Raw genomic sequence first — 22175 nt, forward strand, 5'->3', positions numbered from 1 at the left:
CATGTCAATGGGCAACACATCGTTACCTGTGTCTGAGTTAGGGTCTTTAGCGATGGATCCCATTCTGTTGATGGTGTTGATGACAAAGTTCTTCTCCAGGGTGAAGTTGGTGAGGCCCACACTTTCTGAGCTGTCGATTACAAAGACGATATCCAGAGCACCACACCTCTTCTCACAGTCTGGTGGAAGAGTCAGACGCATGGCGTAAGTCACGTGCACATCAGAAAAATACATTTTGTGGCAAGGTTGACACAAGATTTTCAATGTTATGAGATGATACATAATTTTCTTAAAAATTTCAAACAATCTAATATTATAACAGACCCGTAAAGGTAAAGACAAATTTCTGTGCTCTTGTTTCATACACGAAAGTGATAAATGTTAAACTGCCTGCGTCTACCATGGATTGAGTGTTGTGCTGTACTGTATGTAGTTAGAGTTTGTGTAGTTCCAAATATGCTTTTCATTCACTTACCACAGCAACCACATGTTTCACGAATGTAGCTCATGACATCACATTCCTAGAGACAAAGACAAAGTTAAGTCAATACACTGAGGTATACTGAGGTAATACTGTTTTAAAGAAAGAAAAGAAAATTATTTTAAATAATAAATGTGCTTACAGTCAGGCCAGGGTCTCCCTCAGGTCCTGGATTACCCTATTGCCGGATTAAAAAGACATAAAAAGTGTAAGCATAGCATATTCAGACATACAGTAGCTACATAGCCTATATACAGAGTGGAATGGAGGTTACTTGTCGATGGCCTACGCACCCAAGAGGAGCAGATGTATTTTATTTTAAAATCCCTTCTAAGGACAGGCATCGGAAATTAGCCTTGGCTATAAGTGCGATGGTGCTTTCTGTTAGGCTCCTGTATGGCCTACGTGTTATCTGTTGCTATCAAATATATCACAACAAATTAAACATTTAAAAGGGCTTAAGTCAAATTAAGTCACAAGTAAATTAGTTCAAATTGAATGTACCACAAACTATCTGAAATACCACAATATCTGAAATCTACTACTCAGTACTACAGTACTACAATTCCAGCATTTTCATTCAGCTAAATATACAGTCACTATGGGAAGGGCTGCGCTATCCCAGGTTCAGGAAGTTAAAAAAACACAAATTTCATCCAACCAGCTCTTACCCAGCTGATTGTAGTGAGTACTTAAGGCGGGTAGACCAGTTATTCAGTTGAGTGAATCTGTGTGCTTTATTTCCGAGCCAAATTGTTGGTTTGCACTGAGGATGGTGATCAAAAATTTTATTTTTCTGTTGTAGGTAGCACTTTTATCAATTTTTATATCATATTTTATATATAAAGAACTTATTGCACTGGCTATTGGTGCTCAAGTTCTACTCTTTGCTGATTTGGATTACCATTTTGGAACCAATGCACACAGTAGGACTGGAGTTGCTGGTGTGACACCCATTCTGTCTGGGTTAGGGTTAGGGTTATGCTGCCAAGGTTTGCTATTGTCTCTGGCGGTGTAGACTTACCTCAGTACCAGCTTCTCCCTTCGGTCCCCTCTGCCCTGGCTCTCCCTCCGGTCCTGGCTCTCCCTAAACACACACACACACACACACACACACACACACACACACACACACACACACACACACACACACACACACACACACACACACACACACACACACACACACACACACACACACACCATTCAGTTTGCACATCACTTAAACAGTATTTTGCTGGCTTGATGGATTGATCTAAGGGCTATACTAGAATTCCTATAAAGATCTAAAAATTGCAGTGGAATTTAAGGCCTGGAGGGGAGGGATTGCTCTGAGAACTGGACTGAAATATACATGGGTTGCACGTTTGTAAACATCCCCGGCTGCGCACTCCTGGTTGCGCACTCTTCAACCTCTGATTGTTGAAAACTGCTGACACTAAAAAATTTAACTCACATGGTTGGCGGCTTAGCATCTTGCCCCTCAACGTAAAACCTATGCATAATGCTTGGAATAGGCGATTGCTGGACTAGAATATGAGGACTGGCTTGATAGATTGAGCTACTAGACTGGAATTACAGGTATGGACTGGTATTGTTGCACTGGTATTACTGCACTTGTTCTGTATATCTCCTCTGTATATCTGGTTATAAAGCGTCTGCCAAATGCAATGTAATGTAATGTCATGTAATGTAATGTAATGTAATGTATTGATCTAAGGACTGCACTGGGCTTGCTCACGTTGTCTCCGGGTGTTCCAGGTGGTCCGGGGTCTCCTTTGGCTCCGCAGTCTCCTCTGCCACCACGGGGCCCGTCCTTTCCACCGTCTCCTACATCACCCTGCAGAGAGGAGGCAAGACCTTAAACGTGATGATGTACAGGACTATTGCTAAATAAGTACTCTATGCAATGTTATATACTGCAGTATTGCTTGATATACACGTAAGCACTTCTATAATAAGCTGTTCACTTGTTTGTGGCATGATAGGATGGCACATAAAATAATCCAAATGAAAATCAACAACAAAATGTTGTTTGTTTTGTGCCACTTGGCGCTGACGTTGGTTGGTGGCAATATGAAAGTAGCTAAATGAAAAGAGTCAGCCGTACGATACCTTTGGCCCTCTTGATCCGGGGTAGCTGAATCCAGGCCTGCCGGGGTCACCCTGGTGGAGGAGACAAACAGAAACACTCAGGGCTCTGGAGCAACACTGGTGAAATTTCAGTTTGGCTGCGAGAAAATACTAGCCTGGGCGAATAGCCGACTGTTGACTCCGTCAATCAGTCTGGCAAAAGCCATGAGGAATCCGTCTCCGTGGACGATGGGAGATGGTCTGATCTTACTATATCATTTAAATTAATTGAAGTTCCAAACTCAAATTAAAACCCATATTGTGCTTTATTAGCATGCCTGGTGTTACGTTACATTATAGCGTCGCAAAAACATACAAATAACAAAAAGAAAGTGTGAATATAGTTACCCTAACCAATCAGTAACGGAGCTAGCGGGTGAGTTCTACGTCACCACTCTCAACTGTTTGCTGGTTGACGAAACACTGAGAGAACCGAGCTCGAGGCTTTTGCCAGACGATGTGCGGAGCCAAAATCTTTGGGTGGAGTACAGAGGATGGCGTCGCGAGGCTAAGAAAATACCAACTTACTACCCACTTTGACCCATTTGGCAGTGTGTGTTTGGCTAGTAAGATAAACATGATCTACTAGCCATTTTGGCTGGTGATGAAAAAAAAGTTAATTTGGAGCAGTACAGTAAGTATCATTCTATGGCTGTAATAAACTGCCCTCATTTCATAGATGAGAGTGAGAGAGAGAGAGAGGGGGGGGGGGGGGGGGGGCAAGCAGACAGAGACAGAGACAGAGACAGAGACAGACAAGAGTCAGAGGCAGAGAGAAAGAATGAGGCAGGTAAAGAGACAGAGACTGAGAGTGAGATAGAAAGAGACAGAGTGAGATAGATGTGCCATACTCCAGACACAGAGTGAGATGTGCCATACTCCAGACACAGAGTGAGATGTGTCATCATACTCCAGACACAGTGTGAGATGTGTCATCATACTCCATCCAAACTCACCTGAGGTCCAGGTGGGCCGGGATCTCCCCTGGGTCCCATGTCACCTGCATCACCACGGCTACCCTGTCACACACATGATGACAATGACGGACTTCATAAGACTAACATGAACACTAATGCGACTGACCTATCACACATGATATATTGTCAATGACGGACTTCATCGTTTGAATTGATCTATGGTCTATGCCATCGTATGTATACTCTGGACTCTATGCCAACTACATTCAATTCAATTCAATACATAAAGTATGCAAGTAGTGACTTATGTTAAGTTACTTACATTGATACCTGCTTCTCCAACTACTCCAGGAGGGCCCCTTGGTCCTGGTAAACCATTGTCTCCCTACAAACAGGAAAGAGCAACAAATCAATCCACCATTATATTAGCCCATCAATAATCAGAGATGCTGCTAACAGAGTCAATATGTCAGTTACACTGTCAGTTACACCCTGGTTTTACAAAGCTGTGTAATAGCATTTCATCAACTCTATGGCATTTGTAACTCTACTGAGCAGTCATTGGACATTACAGTTTTTTTCAATTGCTAACAAGCTTTTGTCCAATCCTCAGCGACATTTGCAATACTCTTAATATAGTTAGCACACCAAGGGCTTTCCATTGCCATACAGTTGACACATTACATGCCTTTTTCACACAGTTAGCAGTCAATGAATGCATTTCTTTGTGTAGATTTAACAGTGTATGCTTTTGAGAAGAAAATGAACTGTTTGGCCAATTGTGCTTGGTAGGTGGTAGTTTGTGTTAAGAGTTTAGAAAAAGTATCGAAAGTATGGGTAAGCGCTTGTTAGCAATTGAAAAAAACTGCAACATACCAGCTTGGCCATGATTGCCTAGCCTGATTATCATCGACGTTTAAATCATTCCAAGACTTGGTCTGACCAAGAGCATAACAATTAACATTTTCCAAACGTTATGGTTGACCTGCCTCCCTTGATTTGCTTATGGTTGTTTGCTTACCCACAAAGTGGGAGGAGTTCCCATATTTTCAGGAGCTCAGAAAGTACTTGCATTGCTCTTGACCTGACTAGTTAGTAAGTGTTGTGTCACTAGGAGGGCATAGCCTGGCTAATAATTCCCTGCCTTGTACCTCATGTGTACCAGGTAAAATTCTTCAGGTCATCACTTCAACTAGAGTAGACTAATCACGTCGTAGCCCCGTAATGCAAACCGCTCCGCCAGCGGAACTACCATAGTACTACTACACACTACTATGACATAACACAGGTAAACAGCAAATTTGTAACGTGACATCAACTACACCTCCGAGTGCCATCATAGTTCATACCTTTGATCCTTTGGCTCCAGATTCACCTGAAAGGCCTCTTGGTCCCTCTGAGCCTGCCTCTCCCTGCGAAAACATGCAGGAGGACGTAAATGGTGCCATTTTCATCATCTGTGTGTGTGTGTGTGTGTGTGTGTGTGTGTGTGTGTGTGTGTGTGTGTGTGTGTGTGTGTGTGTGTGTGTGTGTGTGTGTGTGTGTGTGTGTGTGTGTGTGTGTGTGTCTGTGTGTTTGTGTTTGTGTGTCTGTGTGTGTGTGTGTGTGTGTGTGTGTGTGTGTGTGCGTGTGTGTGTGTGAGCACCACTGATGCAGCTTATTCTGCTTGATGTATTTGGACGAGGATCAGAATACATATTGCTTTTATTCAATTATATTACATATTAAACACATAATTATAAGTATACTATGTCTAAGATAAGTGTACCTTCTCTCCTCTAGGCCCATCAGGCCCTGCTTTCCCCTTTGGTCCATAATCTCCTCGCCTCCCCTGTGGAAAAGGAGGTTACAGATACTGCTGTTAACAATGCTGCCCTACAAAAGCAACGTGTAGTAACTACGTAACTTGTCAAAATTGAGTTTAGCCTGAAAGTGGTTTTCATTACACCTCCTTTATCTTGTGACAAATCTTCCGAATGTGTCCCGTTTTAGAGATATTGCTTTGTCAAATTTGCACTAACGACAATATCCAACGTAATACCAAGGCTTCAATGTTTTTTTCTCAGTTGGCGTAGTTGGCGTAGTTACTGCACTTTGCCTTTGTATGGCAGAATAGGTTCATAATGTGAAGACATAATTGGAATATGAACTGAATATTTTTAATGTGATTCCATACAGGCTCTCCTCTGAGTCCAGCTCCTCCCCTTTTGCCCTAAAAGGACAGAAAACACAGAAATGGAAGACAATTAATAGCATGCTATACTTGTCAGAGAGCTCAACACTTACTCTCAGTCATGCAGTCACCACCATATGACAATGTAAATTTAAAACAAAAGACTGTTGACAGGATTAGATGTTGCAAAAGGCTGCTGTTTTCAAGTTTAGTTACATGTACATTTTTCTTATGTATATAATATAATATGATATAATATAATATAATATCATATCATATAATATAATACCATATAATATCGTATATTATATTATATTATATTATATTATATTATATTATATTATATTATATTATATTATATTATATTATTGTGTAAAAGTGGAGGATGGAGGGAACACTTACTGCTGGTCCTTTAGCTCCGGCTGCTCCGCTCCTGCCTGGGTTTCCATCTTCTCCCTGCAGAGGGCAGTACAGTTCAGTAATTAAAGACAGGCAGCATCTCACCCAAAGGAAATACCAAAACATACTTCTTGCATCTCTGACTGCTTCTTCATAAAGCTAATGTTTTTAAAGATCACACTTATTTCCAAATTGATGGACAATTTGTGAATATGGATACAGTTTTACCACAATTGAGATACCAAACAGTTGGAGTGTTCAACATGATTGGACAATGAATGAACCCCAAAACAATTTACAGTGTGAAAAATAATTCACAATTATTCAAACAGTTTCATAAATTCCCAAATGTTAATGGTTTTCCTCAGAAAAATTCTCAAAGCATGTAGGAAGGAGGAAAATCACATTGCATTAGATAGGGCATAAGAATTTGACCTTTGTGACCTTTGGACTATTGTGTTTCCGTATATGAAAACAGATAGAACATCACTTCCTGTGTCGGTGACATCACTACCTGTGACGTACCTTTGGTCCAGGGTCACCAGGTTCACCAGGTGGGCCGGATCTTCCTTGGCGACCGGGATCTCCCTGTGAAGAAAGAGAATCAATTAGTCTTTACAGTAGTACCAAAGAAAGTCGACACAGAAAAACAACCTCTCAGGGGTAAATGCATTGGCCACGGTGTAGTACGGGGGCGTGGCCTGAGGACACGAGTGGATGGAAAATTAACTCCCTTGCGCATGGTCAGTGGGTGCGACAAACATTTCCGTACTCCGCAAAATCCGAAAGAGGATATCCGGTTGTCAGTGTTCAGTGTGTGGCCAAATTAACTGCAGCTGTTGGTCAGCAGTTATTGCTGGGGGTAATTAATGCTTCCAATACTGACCGTAGAAGAAGAATTGTACTCCCCTCGCCATCATTCCGTACTACGCTGTTATGACGTCAGTACACCCTCTTGTCTCAAGCCTCTTTAGTAGTACCGACGGTTGTCGCAATGTAGCACTAGTTGCAGCGCTGCCGCTACGTAGGCATAAGCAGAGTAAGCGGAGCACTTATGGCCTCAATCACTTTGCCCCCCAAAAATTGGGGCCTCCTAAATTGCGATTGACTAAAAACATATTATTATTATTTAATTATGACGGGATCTTCCTGACCAGTTGTGCTAAAGGCCTCCAAAACCTTAGCAGCGGCCCTGACAAGTTGCCTGTGAAGTGACCTCACCCTTTTCACTGTTTTAGAGACTCTGATGTACACTGGTGAATGGTTATCTTTATTCATTAACTATCTGTGATTTACAGTGCACCGCGAGAGGCAGTTGTCTGTATACAGTATACGTTCAGACCTAAATGATTACGTCAAGTCACAACATGCATTAAAAGAGTTTTTATAGGTCAAATGAATAGACAGTTACGTTCTAAAATATAATCGAATGCATATGGACATTTTGTCAAAGTTCAAGTTACCTTGTTTCCAAGAGTGCCTCCGAGTCCGGGGTCTCCCACCTCTCCTGGGTGGCCATCGGGACCCTGTAAATGTCACATGGATTCATTACATTTCAGTCAGCACGTTAACTAGCTGTCAATCACTAGCACCCTACAAATATATGCTCTGTAGCCTCTTACTGTAGATGGGGTCACCAGCGGGCCTATTCACTTTTTGATGAAAATACTCCACTACATCATAAGAACATTGCTATGACAGTACAGAAAGCCTTAAGTAACAATTTTGGTGACAGTACGGTTATAACATTAGGCTCTGCACTAAGAGGTTAATTGTTGGTCAGTACACAAGTATAAACAATGTTATGTGTTATGTAAGTGCTATGCAGACAAAATATAGCCAATCAGAATGCAGATATAATGTAATCTACATTCCAGTGGGGTGTTCATGATGCTAGCCTGATTATCATCAACTTTCAAATCTCTTCTAGACTTGGTCTGACCAAGAGCATAACAATTAACATTTCCCAAACGGCGTGGTTGACCCGCCTCCCTTGGCTTGCTTATATTTGTTTGCTTACTGACAAAGTGGGAGGAGTTCCCGTATTTGCGGGAACTCAGAAAGTACTTGCATTGCCCTTGACCTGACTAGTTGCAACGCTGAAAGTGTTGCGTCACTAGGAGGGCACAGCCTGGCTAACATGATGCTGTCATACAATGGGCTACAAAGAATGCCAATTCAACCCACCCATTGGTGTCCAAGATGCATATCTGTCTATCACAGTTAAAGGGGGCAGTAGCCACTATGCCACTTGGGGGCAACTACCTCTATCAGATAGGCGATGTCTACTACTGTAGTGCAGAGAAGAAATAGAATAGAAACAGAATTCAAGAGAATAGTTTCATGGAGACAAACCTTGTCACCTGGGTCACCTTTGCAGCCAGGAGCGCCTATCCGTCCGATTTTGCCCTGCAGACGAAGCAAAGATTTGAATTAGTCATGCTTGTTAAGTATACTGTAGTTATCATGTAGAATACTATATACAGTAGATGTGTGTACAGACATGTGTATATGTGTACAGTTTTCTTTAGTTTAAATAAATATATCAAATTCTTCCAACTGTTCATCAAAGAATAGCAAACCAAAGAGGTCAGTGATGCCAACCCACCTTTTGTCCATCTGTACCATTCCTTCCAGGCAACCCAGCACCTCCCTGTTATGAAGAGAGAGAGAGAGAGAGATCACTTGAGACTCTCGTCCACGAAACATTTGGCTGACAGATTTTCGAAAACAGAGTTTGAAATTCATGAAAGTCAGCAAATGCTTCCTCTATACCTTCTTTCCTTGTGTGCCAAGTTCTCCCTATAGAAAAAAACCCAAACAATGGCCACATGTTAACAAATGACAAGCCATTATATAAACGGATAAAAAAATATCTGCGTTTAAAAACGTCTGCATACATGCCATTTTTATTTTAGATAACACTAAAGAACATCTTACCTTCTCGCCTTTGAAACCAGGCTCTCCCTGTAAAAGAAGCACAAAATCAATGAATATTGTTATTTTTTTTAGGCAGACTGTTGTTATTTAGAAAGATAATATTGTGTGATAATGAAATACGTACTTTAGGTCCAGGGTGGCCAATGGGACCTTCAATACCTGGATCGCCCTGAGAAAAACATCACCAAGAGATATAATTCCATTCATCATATCATGATATATCACATACATATCATATACATATATCATATCATTCTGTACTCTCACAGAATTAGCCGATCCCAAGCGCCTCGCACAGATCGTCACGTCATGCTACCTCGGACAACTTTCCGAGGTTGTCCGAGGGTTCTCGACAGCTGTATTATGATGTGCCAAAAGTGGGTGTGGCTTGGGATCTGCTAATTTCCAATCTGCTAGTCCCAATTAATTGTTGCCATTGAAGTATATGGACTCCACTGCACAACCGAAAATCTAGCATGAGCATTGCAGTGCCCCAGTGGCTAATGAATAATAAGGTGGATACAATGCCCAAGTTTTGGGGGATTTTTCCTGGGTCCGTCTTTGAACTAGTCTGAAAGAAATGCAGCCTAACCATGTGAAAGTTCTATTTGCTCCCCATCCAGAAGATTTCATTATACCCACTAAAAAACATCCTGAAAGCCTTCACATCTGCACCAGCACTACTGGGGTGAGTTTCTCAAAAGAGAAGTTGTTAGCCTGTTAGCAACTTCGGTAGTTGCCAATGGGGAAATGCATTGAAAACAACAAAGTAGCTAATGTAGTAAGCAACTTTGGTTTTGAGAAATTCACCCCTGCCAAGTAACACCACAGTAGTGCATTAGAAACTCTTCAACATAACCTTCATATCTATGATTGCTAGATCTGGACTGATGTGTATCAAACCGTCTCTATACACCACTGAAATGTGGCAACATAACTGATATATCATTCCCATGACCATAGAGTAGATCCAGGTTTAGCAACATCTGATGTCATACACAATTTTACATGATGCCGTCTGACAACTGGTATCAACAACCCGTACTGTTAGGAAACAGTAGAATGGGGAAGTGACTCACCTGACGACCTCTGTCACCTTTTGGCCCAGGAATGCCTTGGTCACCCTTGGCGCCCTAAAAACACAATCATTATGGAGTTACAATTGACGAAAAACAAGAAATGAGTCGCACACAAGAGCTGAATGCAAAATCAAAAACTGTATTAAACAAAGCTGAATAAAGTAAATAAAACGGACAGACAAGGGACAAACGTTTCGGGTCTAGCCCATCATCAGTTTTCCCAGTATGAAATACTTTTGGAGTTACAATTGACCAATGTCATGCAGCAGGTGACGATTCAGCAGGCTTCAGTTACAGGCACAAAAAAATGTCAGAATAAAAGTACCTCAGAAAAAGACAGTAAATGTAAAAGTTAGAGGGTCAATTCTCACCTTCTGTCCTCTGTGTCCAGGTGGACCAGTTGGTCCGTCTGTCTCCAGACATTTGACTTTGTAACACTATGGGACACAATGGCAGAGTAACATGATGTACATGCACTTAATAACTCACTTGTTGTCAATTAAGTGTGTCATTATAAGTGTGTCATTTCGGATCCTTACGTTCATTACCACATGATGCCTAAGCATGGTAATTAAGTTTTTTATGGTGTGGTGGTCGCATAGAATAACATTTTCTGTGGATTTTCAAAAAACATCAAAAATGCTGAAAATGCTGTGGTACTGTTGGGTTGTATGTTTAAAACATGACTGGCATCCAATGGGTTAAAAGAAACGTTCATGATTGTCAGCCATGGCATCAAACATAACACGTAAAATTATAAGTTATACAGTTGCTATAAAAGTTAAGAAATTGCCTGCTGTGATGGTGTAAAATGCAAAGTTTCAATGTTGTCACAAGGCCCTTACCTCCTGATAAGCTTGATGAATCTATGGTGGAGGAACAAAACAAAACATAGTTAGCTGCTGTTCATGTTGGATAAAATTATTCCTTATTCAAAATAAACAGTCATAAAATATGAACATGCCAAATTTCCATTGATTTTGCACTGACTATAAACTGTATTTCCATTGTCTATTTATGTAAACTCTGTTTCTTACTATGCCTGTGAGGCACTTTGAGGTCATAATAACTGTGCTGTCTTTCAATGTAAATTAAATGAAATAAAATGACATCTTACCATGGTTTTGATGATGCGCTTGTACGTGGCATCGTTGATCACGACACCCCGGTCCGAGACGTCCACGGCCAGGTAGTCGTGACGGAACACTCCCACGGGCGAGTTGGCGATCTCGCGAAGCCCGGCCTCGTCCACGTTCCGCGAGGCGGCCACAGAGAAGAGACGGATGCCCTGGTCCCTGGCGAACTCTGCCGACTTCTTGATGCCGCCGCACGGGTTGCCCGTCACGTGGCCGTCGGTGATCACAACGGCGTAGCGCAGGGCGGACGCGTCCTGGCGCCGGATCTCGGCTGTCATGTTGGTGAGGGCGCAGTCAATGTACGTGCCCTTGCCCAGGTAGACGATGCGCTGCAGAGCTGACAGGAAGTTGCTCTTGTCCGTGATGGGGCTGAACACCTCCTGCAATGGCAATAGCAATAGAATTTGTATAGCACAGAGTTTCTCAACGAGCGTATGCTGGGAAGGTTGGCTAGAGGGAGAGGATGGATGCAATGATCTGTGTATGTGTTTTTGTTTTGAGCATTGGAATGAATGTCTATTTGTGTTTTTATATAGTGAGACCAAGGGCAATTTTCATGCTGCCATGCATGACCATAAAGTCTATTCTATTCTATTTGTAGGGTATAAGAGAGCCCTCAGGGGGGGCGTTGAGAAGGAGGGGGCAGTGTTATTATCATCATGATGTTGGGTGGGGGGGGCGGTAGGCAGTCGCATGATGAGGTAAGGGAGGTGCTTGCTCAAAATAGGTTGAGAACTGGTATAGCACATTATCATACAGATTTGCTGCCGTCTGCACAAAAATGCTACATGTCCATCCGCCCACTTGCTCCCAGTTTGTCTTCTTTAAAAATGCAAAATGGGATGTGTGCGGACAGTCAACTGTTGAGGCCATTCTAAGTTCAACAGGAAGCTGAGCATGCCTCTGTTGGGCCAGGGCAGTTTCTAACTTCAACAGAAATCTGTAACTGTGTCCTGCCTGGTTATCACCAGACCTAATCACAAGTGAGATAAGGTCTGGAGACTTGCCTACTGTGAAACCTGCAGGGTGTGTGTGGTTTACAATTGACAACGGCTGTTGTATCATTTGGCAAACGTAGCCATAGCCAATCGTGTCAGTTGTATCTATTCAAACAAACTGCAGTCATCGCCTTTCCAAGTGAGGAGTCTGCACACTTAAAATCCCTTTTGTTGTTTTTTATTGTTTCATGGCTGGATTATCTGGACTATTAAAAGAACAACAAAAGGGATTTAAAATGTGCAGACTGCTCACTCTGAAAACTACAGTCAGCCTTTGTCCTGCACCTTTTCCTGGGCTGTACACAATCTTCACCTTCAACTGAATGGAGAGAGACAGACACCATAGTCTGGAACCAGGGCTGGATTTAGATAGCCTAGGCTACAGGTTGCTTTGGGGCCCAACAACAGGCAAATTTAGCGAAAAATGTACATAGACGGTGTCATAATTATGCGCTAGAAATTCAGGATAATATGTCTAGCAACTGTACCCAATACGATGGATGATTTTTTTCAATATTACGTCTTGTCACAATTCTGCAATTTTTCACTTTTGGGAAATCAGGGGCCCCTGGCAGGTGGGGGCCCCTATGCTGCAGCCATACCTAGCCTGTGCATTAATCCGGCCCTGTCTGGAACCCCCGCTGAGGGTAGATTCCATGCTGTCTTTCAGATCAGAACGATTGTGCAAAGCAGCATGGGATTTCTCAGGCTAACCTGTGTCTGGGAGAAGTGCAAGCCACCGATCTTCCAGCTGATCTGGACCAGGCCCAGGTAGTCGATGTCCTCCAGCTCCCGGACGAACTCGGCCGTGAACTTGCGGATGCTGTCCACCAGGCTGCCTGGCGGGGGCTCCTGCAGCGCGATCGTCTCAGACGTGTCGATCACAAAGTACAGGTGGATGGGGCATTCCGGCTTTTCTGAGGGTGGAGAAAGACACAGAAACACCAAATGAGTGCGAGATAAGGACTTTTTTCATAGAATTCTTGTCGAGATCTGTTTTCCTGAAAGCACATAAATTGATGAAATGCCCATGTTATTATTACAGCCAATGTGTTGACTGCAAACTGAGACACCATGCCACCATACAGTACCTGCTCATGCAATGCAGAGCAATAAGATAGCCTGATCAGAATGGAATAGAATAGAATAGAATAGAATAGAATAGAATAGAATAGAATAGAATAGAATAGAATAGAATTGAATTGAATTGAACAGAATAGAATAGAGTAGAATAGAATAGAATAGAATAGAATAGAATAGAATAGAATAGAATAGAACGGAATAGAATAGAATAGAATAGAATAGAATAGAATAGAACGGAATAGAATAGAATAGAATAGAATAGAATAGAATAGAATAGAATAGAATAGAATAGAATAGAATAGAATACAACTTCATCAATCTTCAACAATCCCTTCTGGAGGTCCCTTCAGAGAAATTGGGATCCAGAAGAACAGCACCACATGTACAGTGTGACAAGTTGGTCAGTCCACCATCACTTACTATGGCACTCAGGAACCTGCTGGGCTTGGACTGCTGCTCCGTAGAGGAAGAACAACACGAGGGCCTTGAGCATCGTCATCTTTCCCTCCTTCTCCCTGGAAAACAGGCCTTATCCACATTACACATCTGTGATATTAGATCAACAAAGACCTGTGTACAAGAACAGTGAAGTGTGGTCTCAAGGGCAAATGCAGACCACCAGTGTTGTTCTGCGTACATTAAGTGAGAACACTTGTGGGATTTACTGTAAATCAGGGATGTCAAACTCAGGCCCAGGGGCCAAATCTGGCCTGCGGAGTCATTTTATTTTCACATTTTTGTTTTTCTTTACAACTTTTATAATGGCTTGAGTGCTTGAGTTGACACTTGCTTAACCCCTCCCCTGCAGCCTCTGTGTTGCCATGCAAAAAAAGATTTTCTATATGGTGCAACAAAGTGGGATCAATTCCTTTCCCATTGAATTCCATCCATTAATTCCATTCACTAGGCTTCTGAAGTGGCATGGCAATCATATGATGGCAGCTTAGAACCTTACGCCACATTGATGATTCTGGGAGAAAATCCTTATGAACCATCTCCTCTTTATCAATGGTCTCTGGTTTCACTCTGTCTGGTTTCCTTGAGAGGGACTTTCTGGACAGTCATCTTGTCTAATATGGTTCAGTATGCTCCACTGAAAAATGTTCAGGCATTTAACACTGCTTGCACTGCAGGTCACTGGCCTTGTTATGGGCTGTAGTTCACACCTGTCATCAACGAACTATGTAATAAACTATACCAATGATTTTCAACCTATGGGCCAGGGCCAAGGTATTCCAAGTGGGCCTTGAAATCATTTTCTAAAAATTATAATCATATTTTGGTGTGTGTTGCTATTGATTTATTTGAGTTTTATTCTTTATTGGGGCAGAAGTGGGCCCTGAACATTTGTGACAATTCCGAGTGGGCCCCACGTTGGAAAAGGTTGGGAGCCCCTGAACTACACAATACAATACAATACAATACAATACAATACAATACAATACAATACAACATGTACCTATACAGTATAGCGCAGTATCACAACTATGAAGTTGAATTCAAAGCACTTTCAAAATACGCATAGCCTACATATACATACATACACATTCCCATGTTGACACACCAGCTCTGGAGGCTGTCGCACGGGGTGTTCGGGGTGTTAACGTGAGAAATTGCGCACACATGCCCGCGAACACACACACACACCAACAAAGACAATAATAAAAGTCCTTAAAAAAAAGATTACGCTGGAAACGATTATAACATAGCCTTATTTCATCATGGCATGAAGACCTAGTCTACTAGCGCAGGAAAACTGTAGTTTTACTCAATACCGTATGTAATAAACTATGTAATAATTATTATTAATTATTAATAATGAACAAGAGTCATCTCAGGGTGCTGGTCAAAACCATACATTGCAAGTACTCTTTGGTACATTCCCAAGGCCACTTCTCTTTCTGACATCTTGTGAAATAGGCTACACCTGTGCTGTTATGGAGAGGAGAGGAAGGCAGTCTCTAGTGCTCCAGAAAGGGGGACCTGTCATGGGGCCTTGAATAAAAAGTATTGATCAAACACAAAACAAGCTATAAACAAAGGCAATCAGAGATGAGAACATGGCACCCTGGTCAATGCAGGATGCATGTGAAATGATGCGTTTGGTACCCTATTCAGATGGTGACATTGTAGGTGTGCAAACACAGACAACAAGACATAGAGGCAGACAAACAGACAGACAAACAGACAGACAAACAGGGTCATTGCAATACCTGGCCCTACACCCTCCGGGGAGGCAGGTAAAAAAAAGTAGATCAATAGAAGGATGAATGAAAAGGATGAACATGAAAACACATGTTGAATCATGTCTTCTACGTGGCACTTTTGTCTTTAAAAACTGGCGTGTGCTTTCTAAACATCACAGTTTGACTATGCTCAATAATGTCCATATTACAGTATGTATCATTTACTCTGAATCATTTGCATTCGTGTCTCAAAAAAGACAAACCTAACAGCTTCAAAAGGCAAGTGACCTCTGTTTCAAACACACAGCAGATGGACTTGAGTTTTCATACAGGGATCTCATGTGAATAGTGTTTACTCATGCAGATTTTCTCCCTATAGGAGCTGTGTAAGTAACTTCCCACACAAACATCATGTGGAACCTCTTGGAGCAATCCAAAATGAAATCCAGTATGAATGGACGTTGAAACGGACTTTGTTTGTCACATCACATCATCACACAAGTTCACAGTGTTGTGTGAGAGACATGGCCATTCTGAATATCCACCAGCTGTACTGCCATGCCAAACACTAGACAGCCAGACCCTCTAGTGGTTTGCAGACAGAACTACACCATTTCGTCTGGCTTTTCAGGCCTTCAGGGTAGATTATGTTATTTTCCGGAGATAGTTCCAGCATTTGTGCTGCTCATTCATGTTGTCTTTTTCATGTATAGCCTACTCTCAACCACCCATCAATTTCTAAATATTCGATATGACTGGGAAATTCCACTTCATACATAAAAAGGTGAATCCTCTCCGTGTCCATAATTTTTATGACAGGACAGTGCAGGACAGCATGGAAATGAGCAGGATATGTAGACACAGCTGGGAAATGACCTAGGCAGGGTTCGAGCCCAGGTCCAGATGGCCATCCAAGCCTACACACGGATGAGTGCCTTAGCATGTTGCACCACAGCACCCCCACTGCATTTTTTTATAATACAAAAAATATACAGGGATGCTGTGTCAATAAAGCAGAAGCATTTTCTCAAACTCACATGTAATTGACTATTACATAATGTATGGTGAATTCAGGTAGGTGAATGGCCCAACGGGTCCCAATTTACCTAAATTCACTATGTGTACAGTAGGAATGGTGGGTGCTCTCTTGGGGACTGAGGGGAATCTGGGATCCTGTATCTCAAAACAGGTGGCTCACTGGCTAATCTACTCATTAGACATGAATGCTCTCAGTTTTGACATTTGAGAAGATTCTTTATTCTGTAGTGTCTCTTCCAAAGGGAGACTTTCTGTTATCAAAACATGCATCTCTTCTGTGTATAGTTATTCTTGGCTGATGTACAATTCCCAAATCCATTTACAGTTAGCTCTGATAAGAGAAATTCCTGTACTCCCATCTCATTAAACCACGGAGTGAAAAGGTTTTGTCTACAATAACCTCTTGAAACAATAAGGATTATCCTTACAGGGACACATACTGGACATCAACATGGCTATCATGGCTACCATGTATAAAGCTGGCACACCCACCTCAGTCTAAAAACACACACCCTCTGTTTGATGCATCCTAGACTGAATGGAGCCTGTTATGGTACATGTCTTAAGTAGAAGAAAAAGAAAAGAAAAGAAAGAAAAACAATCAGATCTACAGTTTTCTGTTTGTTTGTGACTGTTAGCATGACGCTATTTCCATGGCGTACCATTATAGAGGAAGTCATCAAAGTGAATCCATTAAGGAGCATCTGGTGTGGCCCTCTGAACACCATGAGTGCGTTCCAATATGCTCCAAGTGGAGGACTCAAGGTCGCATATTGGAACGCACCCCATCTTTCTTTCCTCATACAGAGTAGACCATGTGGTCTGCCAGCGGCCGCGTTCATGATGACGCAGTGCTGCTTTTGCTGGGCATCATGAACACGTCCAATGTCCTCATAACCTCATCATCATCAGAATACTAGGCCTACAGATTTGTGCTGCACTGTTAATAGATTTAATTTAAATGACCTGATGAGATATCATGGGGGTGTTTAGCACCCACAATTAACATTTACACGACTAACCAATCTGCCTGTAATAAAAGATTAATTGGCACCACCCTACTGTAGGCAAAAGCAAGCAATTATCCTAAATTCCTCAGTGTTTTCCCTGTTTCCTGTTATAACTTGCTGTTATATATGCTTCACAAGAATACATGTGCCTGTGATGCAAAGTTTACAGTAATGTAGACTGTCTGATTAAATATATTGATGTGAATTTGCTCTATTTTCCCTGTATGTCTTTTTACATGAGAGTACACACCCTTCTGAAAAAGCCAAGGTCTATTCTTTAGCATCAGTCAAAATGTTACCAAAGCTGTGCATAAGCAATTGTAGTAGGTGACAGATAGGCTAGTCTCTTGACTTCTGACATCTCACCAAAGTGCCTCTTGCTGGGGTAAACAAATCGGCGAACAGGCCCAAAATGGACCCTAATGATGGAAATGAATTCTATCAACAAGGAAAAGGTCAAATAGGAACTAGAGAAACAGGTGTAAACTAAGGCCTTAACTTTGTTCATCCTTTTCCTTAAATACACAGTGATGTGTTATATTTGATTTCATTAAAAGACCATCAAGTCTGTAGGCCTACGCCAGCTGTTGCATGTCAGACGAATGGCGCACCTATTACGCATGCTCTCTGCGGGCACGACGAATCAGGTGATTACAGTAAGCCTGTTATCAGTGATCTTGAACATACAGAATAATTACATATCTGAAAATATCTGAAGACATTCATGTATGGATGAGGAACAACAGTTGTCAGCATTACGCACAGTCACAGTGCAAAAAACCCCACCACAGATGAGATGATTTGATGAACCATGCAGCAGCACAATTCTAACTCTGGAAGTTTCTCGGAGATTTCACAAAGGGAATCCCACTCGCTGCCCACTCAAATGTAAATTACTGGGAAGTCTTGCATACATCTGAACACTTTTAACGGGTTACATACTTGTCCATGTATCATGCTTTATTCGACACATGCTTCCAATTATGGTCAGCTAAATATTCACTGACTCCTCTCAAACCAAACTGCCCTCTTAGTGACTGTCTTTGGGATTTTGAGTCAAACTAAAATAAGTGTGCACTCTACAGCGCCAGAGCGGGGAGCTCGCAGCAACGTAGAGAAACTGAACAGCCAGTTGATGCATGCAATCCTACTTCACCAAAAACGGCACGTCAAACATGTAGTCTACAGTACTACAAACACGAGGCCAATAAGCATCTATTTTTGCCAACCAGCAAAATAAATTAAAATGTCTATCATCGCTAGACATGATCAGGCACAACAGACAGTGTCGCACAGAGTGGCATAATCTTTTATAGGTATTCTTACACTGTAAATTAATCAACTCTCTCCCACATATTTCAGAATAACTATATCGAGAGCTCAAACAGATAAGCACAACGTAAAATGAGACAACAACGAGAGCGACTACAAACGAGAGCGACTCGATAATGGAAAGAACGCTACCCAAGCCAAGTTCATGGTGATGAATTTAAGTTGTATCGAACTTACCCTTGCTAAGCTTGATGAAACTTTTTGGAGACGTTTATGCTTGTTTTTTTACGAACGCATCCCGGGCCTCGACAAGGAAAGAAAGAATAGAATCCAAAGGAAAGCGGGGAGTGGTTGAGGTGTCCGCGGCAGCAGTCTCCTCTGCGCCTTCCCCAAAAAACCCTCTCTGGATAGAAGACTGGTCCCTCCTTTCGCAGAAGCGCCTACACTTCTTCATGGATGCCGGACAGACATGATATTACGCTTGTGACCACATGGGAGCGCTGTGAATCTACATGGCGTGCCTTGTTCTTGTCTCCATCTTCAAACGCATGCCATTGCCTTCAACTTCAGTTATATTATCCACTTTCTCTTCCCACAATGTTCGTCAAAGCGCGCTTAAATGTTCATACGTATATCTATGATCACATGTTGCACCTGTGCCTGTTTCTGCAATACGACATAAACTCTTGCATATCAGGATGACTCATAGGCCTGTTTGTTGGGCACTGGCACACAGAAAGTATAGGCACATGTGGGTACACAGAACTCCGGTTTTGAGACGTTCCAATGATTTGCAAATTGGCATTTACTGAGATTGTGATTTTATTCTCTTTCCTGTCTAGCCCCCCACAATGAATTTTGTGATTGTCATTGACTTCTTCAATGAGGAACTTCTTAATTCAGTAGTTAGTTCTGCAAGAACCCTCAACTCTGAACTCTGTGTGTGAGGTGTGATCTGACATCTGGAAGATGTTTTTTTCTGCAGTTACAATGATCAAGGGTTGTGCTGTGCAGGGGACACAGTGATTCGCTAACAGGGAGAGTGGTGAGTGGTGTGTCCTACTCCTACGACACAGACACATCATCACGCGTTTCATAGGTGAGCTAAACACATTCACACAGACCTAAACTTGGGAATGACACCATCATTGGAAATAGTAAATATTTACAGGATTTTTTTCTTCCTGTTAGGAGGACCTCAGGACCGACGTCTGTCTGTGCACTAACTCACATGTAAACAGTCCCCGGTGACAGAGTGTGTGACTGGGGTAATGTGACTTTTGTGCACGTTTAGAATAGCGCTGACGACTGATGTGTTTTGACACACTTTCTACAATGCTTATAAGGACACGAGAAACGTGTTACACACACCAGCCATCTGGTTGAGGAACCGTGAACCTGCACCAGCACCGTGTCAGTAATGAATGGTGAATTGTTTCCCTGCTTCACTAGTCTAACGATTTTGTAAACAGTCAGATTTGCTGTTGCTCATAACTTCGCCCCTTAATACAGCCTCTTGACAGTAGCATTTTATTTCTTCTCATGACTCACAAGACTATCCGTTTATTTTACCTAGTTTTTCCCCCCTTTTTCCTGAGGAAAAGCTTAAACGGTTGTTGGGAAGGGTTTCTGTATGTTTGAGGATTGTGTTAGCAGCAATCCATTGTTGTCTATGGGAACTTTTTAGTTGGTCAGAGCGACCTTTGGAAAAATCCCCCATGTTAACCCAGCCTGGGGCTGTTTCAAGATATTTGGGGGCCCTTGGAAAAGAGGGACGCGGGAGATTTTGACACTTGTCAGACATTGAATTTAGGGAACTGCTGCTTACACACACTTACAAAATTGTCATTGCCATCATTTAGAACCCATCATTACCAGCTCATCTAGGGGCCCTATAGGCAATTGCCTAGTTTGCTTGCCTGGTTGTAACAGGCCTGTTAAGCCAGTGTGGTATACTGTAGCATCGGTGTGAATCAGCATCCAGGCCACCGGAGTCCCACACACACTCTCCTCACTCACTGGACGACCGAGTGGAAAAGCTGCAAATCATCATCGCCATGGCGACTCCGGCAAAACAGCATCACTCCTCCTGGTGGGGAGCAGTGCAGTCTAGTGTAGTGTGTGATGCAGAGCCACTTAACTCTTCTGACAGGCTTCCACTGCGTCTATGACTCATAGCTACTCGCAGAGAACCTATTAAAAAACCCTTCTCTCTGTTTCTCACACACACACACAAGTATACACATGTGCATACACATGCACGCCTGCACACATGCTCTTTCACACACTCACTCACACGCATGCAGGCACGCACACAAACACACACTCTCACACACGCGTACTGTACACTTGAATATGACAGTCAGTATTTACTGTAAATGGGCTACTTTACACTGCTTTTTTCTCATTTGTGCTGTCTTTCTCTCTCTCTCTCTGTCTCTCTCTACCACCTCCCCCTCTCTCTCTCTCACACACACACACACACACACACACACACACACACACACACACACACACACACACACACACACACACACACACACACACACACACACACACACACACACACACACACACACACACACACAGAGGCCTTTGAATTTCCAGTGCCATTTCAGATTCTGAGTTCATATGACTTACAAGCCTTGATGTCACCAAATGTTCCTCATCATTGTCACTGATCCAAGATTTCCATAGCCTGACGAGCCAGACCATTTGAATCAATGAATTACGAAGTAATGTGGTCTGGCCTATTGTTTCTCAACGGGGGCGGTACAGCCCTCCAGAGGGTGTTGAGGAGCTTGAGGGGGGGGCGTTTAGAAGGATACAACTGAGAGGTGGTTAGGTGCCATTGGGGGCATTAGTCCATTTATTTTTTACAAGCCTTGATGTCACCAAATGTTCCTCATCATTGTCACTGATCCAAGATTTCCATAGCATGACGAGCCAGACCATTTGAATCAATGAATTACGAAGTAATATGGTCTGGCCTATTGTTTCTCAACGGGGGCGGTACAGCCCTCCAGGGGGCGTTGAGGAGCTCTAGGGGGGGCGTTGAGAAGGATACAACTGAGAGGGGTGCCATTGGGAGCATTCGTCCATTTAATTTTTTAATATTAAAGAGGCCGTTGACAGGCTTATGATGAGGTCAAGGGGGGCGATTGGAGGCTTGTGATGAGGCCAAGGGGGCGTTTGTCCAAAAAAGGTTGAGAACCACTGGACTGGGCCATCAGGCTAAGGTTATTATGGGAAGCAGCTTGTTTATGTCATGCCCTGTGGCCTATTTACTCTTTGAAAAATTAAAAAAATATATATTTTATAACATGATTA

General features: G+C 42.4%; 1 protein-coding gene across 2 annotated transcripts in view; it reads right to left on the minus strand.

The window, feature by feature from the left end:
* The window catches only part of col6a2 (collagen, type VI, alpha 2), a 29682-nt gene extending 10416 nt beyond the window's left edge, over nt 1–19266 (minus strand). The window contains exons 1-26 of one of the 2 annotated variants that reach the window (XM_063211823.1): nt 19083–19265; nt 13760–13854; nt 12971–13173; nt 11240–11638; nt 10968–10988; nt 10494–10559; nt 10123–10176; nt 9168–9212; nt 9044–9070; nt 8879–8905; nt 8712–8756; nt 8459–8512; nt 7567–7629; nt 6629–6691; nt 6107–6160; nt 5708–5743; nt 5300–5362; nt 4881–4943; nt 3854–3916; nt 3571–3633; nt 2597–2647; nt 2223–2321; nt 1506–1568; nt 624–659; nt 476–521; nt 27–179 (exon numbers count right to left, since the gene is read on the minus strand). In XM_063211823.1, the coding sequence (XP_063067893.1) occupies nt 27–179; nt 476–521; nt 624–659; nt 1506–1568; nt 2223–2321; nt 2597–2647; nt 3571–3633; nt 3854–3916; nt 4881–4943; nt 5300–5362; nt 5708–5743; nt 6107–6160; nt 6629–6691; nt 7567–7629; nt 8459–8512; nt 8712–8756; nt 8879–8905; nt 9044–9070; nt 9168–9212; nt 10123–10176; nt 10494–10559; nt 10968–10988; nt 11240–11638; nt 12971–13173; nt 13760–13838 (1936 nt within the window). In that variant the 5' untranslated portion in view covers nt 13839–13854; nt 19083–19265. Of the gene's footprint in view, nt 1–26; nt 180–475; nt 522–623; nt 660–1505; nt 1569–2222; nt 2322–2596; nt 2648–3570; nt 3634–3853; nt 3917–4880; nt 4944–5299; nt 5363–5707; nt 5744–6106; nt 6161–6628; nt 6692–7566; nt 7630–8458; nt 8513–8711; nt 8757–8878; nt 8906–9043; nt 9071–9167; nt 9213–10122; nt 10177–10493; nt 10560–10967; nt 10989–11239; nt 11639–12970; nt 13174–13759; nt 13855–19082 lie in introns of both variants that reach the window. The other variant, XM_063211824.1, reaches the window with a different exon arrangement.
* Between the last annotated feature and the right edge of the window lie 2909 nt (nt 19267–22175).

This window comes from Engraulis encrasicolus, chromosome 12 (assembly GCF_034702125.1).
Source record: "Engraulis encrasicolus isolate BLACKSEA-1 chromosome 12, IST_EnEncr_1.0, whole genome shotgun sequence".
NCBI classification, from domain to species: domain Eukaryota; kingdom Metazoa; phylum Chordata; class Actinopteri; order Clupeiformes; family Engraulidae; genus Engraulis; species Engraulis encrasicolus.